The sequence below is a fragment of the Myotis brandtii genome, unplaced genomic scaffold (genome assembly GCF_000412655.1).
Source record: "Myotis brandtii unplaced genomic scaffold, ASM41265v1 scaffold728, whole genome shotgun sequence".
Lineage (NCBI taxonomy): Eukaryota > Metazoa > Chordata > Mammalia > Chiroptera > Vespertilionidae > Myotis > Myotis brandtii.
The window spans coordinates 720,628-724,373 of record NW_005370875.1 but is presented as its reverse complement, the minus strand read 5'-3'; the positions used below and the strand labels follow the sequence as shown (position 1 = coordinate 724,373).

General features: G+C 37.8%; 1 protein-coding gene across 1 annotated transcript in view; it reads left to right on the top strand.

Moving 5' to 3' along the window:
• The window catches only part of LOC102250298 (NACHT, LRR and PYD domains-containing protein 1-like), a 70,165-nt gene that overhangs the window by 50,560 nt on the left and 15,859 nt on the right, over positions 1 to 3,746 (top strand). Inside the window, exon 8 of the mRNA XM_014530209.1 lies at positions 340 to 563. Coding sequence (XP_014385695.1) covers positions 340 to 563 — 224 coding nt within the window. The remainder of the gene's footprint in view (positions 1 to 339; positions 564 to 3,746) is intronic.

Genomic DNA, 3,746 nt, shown 5'->3' with positions numbered 1-3,746 from the left:
GATCAACCAAAGGACTTGTATGCATGCATATAAGCCAAACCAATGGATATGGACAACAGGGGGATGAGAGCATGAGTGGGGGGCGGGGGGAGGATGGGGATTAATGGGGCAGATCAGGACACATTTGTAATACTTTAACTAATAAAGAATTTAAAGATTTAAAAAAAATTTGAAAAAAAAAAAAAGAATTGAACCCAAATCCCTCTGGCTGTGACATCTGAGCTTGCAGCCACTCTACTTGATATCCAGTGCACTACATGGGGTCAGGCACCCAGTAGATAGTCAGTGAGCTTGTGTGGAGTAATTAATTCAATGTCTACCTCTCTCTGCTATCCCCAGAGTTCACTTCCCTGTGGCTGGTTCCTACCACTGGCCCAACGTGGGTCTCCACTTTGTGGTGACAGAGCCAGTGACCATTGAGATTGAATTCTGTGCTTGGGACCAGTTCCTGGACCAGATTGTCCCATGGCACAACTGGATGGTTGCGGGGCCTCTTTTTGACATCAAGGTCAAACCAGGAGCTGTGGCAGCTGTGTACCTACCTCACTTTATAGCCCTCCAAGGTGAGTGACAGGGAGGTGTGAGGGAAGGTGATGGTGGTGAGAATGGGCTCAAAATGGCTTTCGATGTCAATATCCTGAGGGCAGTTTGTGGCTTCCTTAGGCAGACTGAGAGAAAGTTATAGAAATGGTAGCAGCTTTCTTTCTCATTCCATAGTGCTCTGGGCATATCTTTTTTTGAAACATTGTGTTCCCAAGCATCATAATCACTTTTGCCTGAATTACTTGAGGATTTCTCTCAATAGAAAGTGGTCTCCGCAGTAACAATAATAGCTATCATTTATTAAGTTCTCTTCACATAGATTATATTACTCAGGGTCTCAGCAGGAAACATATGATGTACTCAGTTAAGATTTTTTAGAAGACTCTTCAAAGACTAGTCTATTTGCAAGTAAGGCTAAGTGAACAAATGAGAAAGGTTGAGGTACCTGGAGAATAGCAACAAATGGGAAGCCATTGCTACTCTTAGAGGCAGGGAGAAGAAACAGTGTCACCAGACTCCATATGAGAACTCAAGCCACAAAAGTAGGGCATCTCAGAAGGAGATTTAGTCATAAAGGGTAGTGTTATTATCCCAACACCTCCCAAGACTACCAACAGATAAAATTCTAAAAATATAAGCTTGCAAGCAAAACCTTAGAAACAGGGAACAGGCATCATAAATAAGTGAGAACCAACAAAAATGTCAGGTTATATCAGGCTATAAAGAAGTCAGACATTTACATTATCAGAAAAAATTAAGTATGTTTTTTATGCTTAAAGAAATCATTTTTAAAATATGAGCAAGAAGCAATAAACCATTAAAATGATGAATCAAGTTTGAAACAAAGCTATATTGACAGAAAGTATAATAAAGCATAATTAAGAAAAGAATAAGTGACATGGAAGATACTATGAGAAGGCCTAACATACATCTAATCAGAATTCTAGGAGAATATTATAGAGAGAATGGAGGGGATGTTATATTCAAAGAATTACCAAGAAATTTCTAGAATTGCTGAAAGAATTTCCTTCTAGGAAGGAAAAAAATCCAAAGCAGGAGATAAGGATAGAGAGAAATCAGCAATCAACCCATTAAAGTGCATCACCAGAATGCAGACATCTACAGGCAGTTTTTAACAGCACCCAGAAAAATTAGCCAGAAAGGTGCTACAATTAGGATGACAACTGATTTTCAACAGTAACAATGAAAGGCAGAAGACAATAGAATGATATCCTCACAGTAATGAGGAAATAATTGCCAATCAAGAATTGGGTGTTGGATTTTGTCCAATGCTTTCTCTGTGTCTATTGTTATGATCACATGATTTTTATCTTTCAATTTGTTTATGTGATGTATCACGTTTATTGATTTGCAGATATTGTACCAGTCTTGCATCCCTGGATCCCACTTGATCATGGTGTATGATCTTTTCACTTTATTACTGGATGAAATTTGCTAGAATTTTGTTGAGGATTTTAGCATCTATATTCATCAGGGATATTGGCCTGTAATTCTCTTTCTTTGTAGTGTCTTTATCAAGTTTTGGAATTAGGATAATGCATAAAAAGAGTTTGGAAGTGTTTCTTCCTCTTGGATTTTCTGAAATAGTCTGAGGAGTATAGGTCTTAGTTCTTCTTTTAATGTTTGGTAAATCTCCCCTGTGAAGCATCTGGACGTGGACTTTTTTTTGGTGGGAGTTTTTTGATTATTGCTTCTATTTCATCAGTTGTTGTTAGCCTATTCATGTTTTCTGATTCCTCCTGATTCAGTTTTGGGAGATTATATTTTTCTAGGAATTTATCTATTTCATCCACATTGTCCAGCTTGTTGGCATATAGTTGTTCATGGTATTTTCTTACAATCTTTGTATTTCTGTGGTGTCAGTGGTTACTTCTCCACTTTTGTTTCTGATTTTACTTATTTGGTAAAATCTCTCTCTTGGTTTCTTGATGAGTCTGGCTAATGTTGTAATGTACCCCGCGAATCACACAAGGACACCTCAAGAAGTCAAATAAGGAGCCACATTTATTTAAAAGCCGGGACTACTAGGGGGCAATGCTCTCCTAATCCCATAGTGCCCTCTTGGCCGAAACATCAGACTTGTATAGGCAAATATCAGAAAGGTATTCATTACATCTCGAGATTTGGAATAAGGAACCTGGTTTGCAAAAAGCAGTTTGTTACAGAAGCTTAGATTGAGCAAGTTAGTTACAAAGATTAATTATAGTTTTGGGTCTTGGGACCACTGAGTCAATGGAAACACATTATCTGGAGCCACTGAGGCAATTTAGAGTAATTGTGCTGTCATGGTCTCCAGGTGAAGAGGAATGTGTTTTGAAAGACCAATAAGATCACTATCAATGGGGGTATTCAAACCATAATCAATGGAGTATTCAATTGAATAGGATAACATATATAAGTTCAGAAAATCAAAATAACTTCTCTATTATTTTAGCAAACAAATAATTACAGAAGCCAAGTCAGCAACTTTAAAATATTAAACAGCAATTTTTACCCAAGCATGGTTGCTACCATGCTTCACTAACAGTTTATCAATTTTGTTTACCCTTTCAAAGAACTAGTTCTTGGTTTCATTGATTTTTGTATTGTTTTGTAGTCTCTGTGTTATTTATTTCTGCTCCAGTTTTTATTATTTTCTTCTTTCTACTTACTATGGGTTTTTCTTGTTGTTCTCTTTCTAGTACTTTAAGTTATAGGGTTAAATAGTTTATTGCTGATTTTTCTTGTTTTTTGGTTTTTTGTTTTGTTTTGTTTTGGTTTGGTGTTTTGTTTTGTGTTTTTTTTTGAGGTATGCCTGTAGTGCTATGAATTTCCCTCTCAGGACTGCTTTTGCTGTGTCCCAGAGATTTTGGGTTGTTGTGTGTTCATTTTCATTTGTTTCCAGGAAGTTTTTTATTCCATTCTTGATCTCATTGGTAACCCGTTCATCTACACTAATAAAAGAGAAACATGGTAATTAGCGTACGACTGCTACCCTTCCCATTGGCTAATCAGGGCTATATGCAAATTAACTGCCAGCCAAGATGGCGGCCAGCAGCCAGGCAGCTTGAAGCGAACATGAGGCTTGCTTGCTTCAGTGAAGGAGGACTCCAACGTTCCCCGCCTGACTTGCCGGCCTCTCAGCTGCAACTCTAAGCAACTATGTTGCAAATATAGAAGCTAAACAAAACCCCAGAAACCTG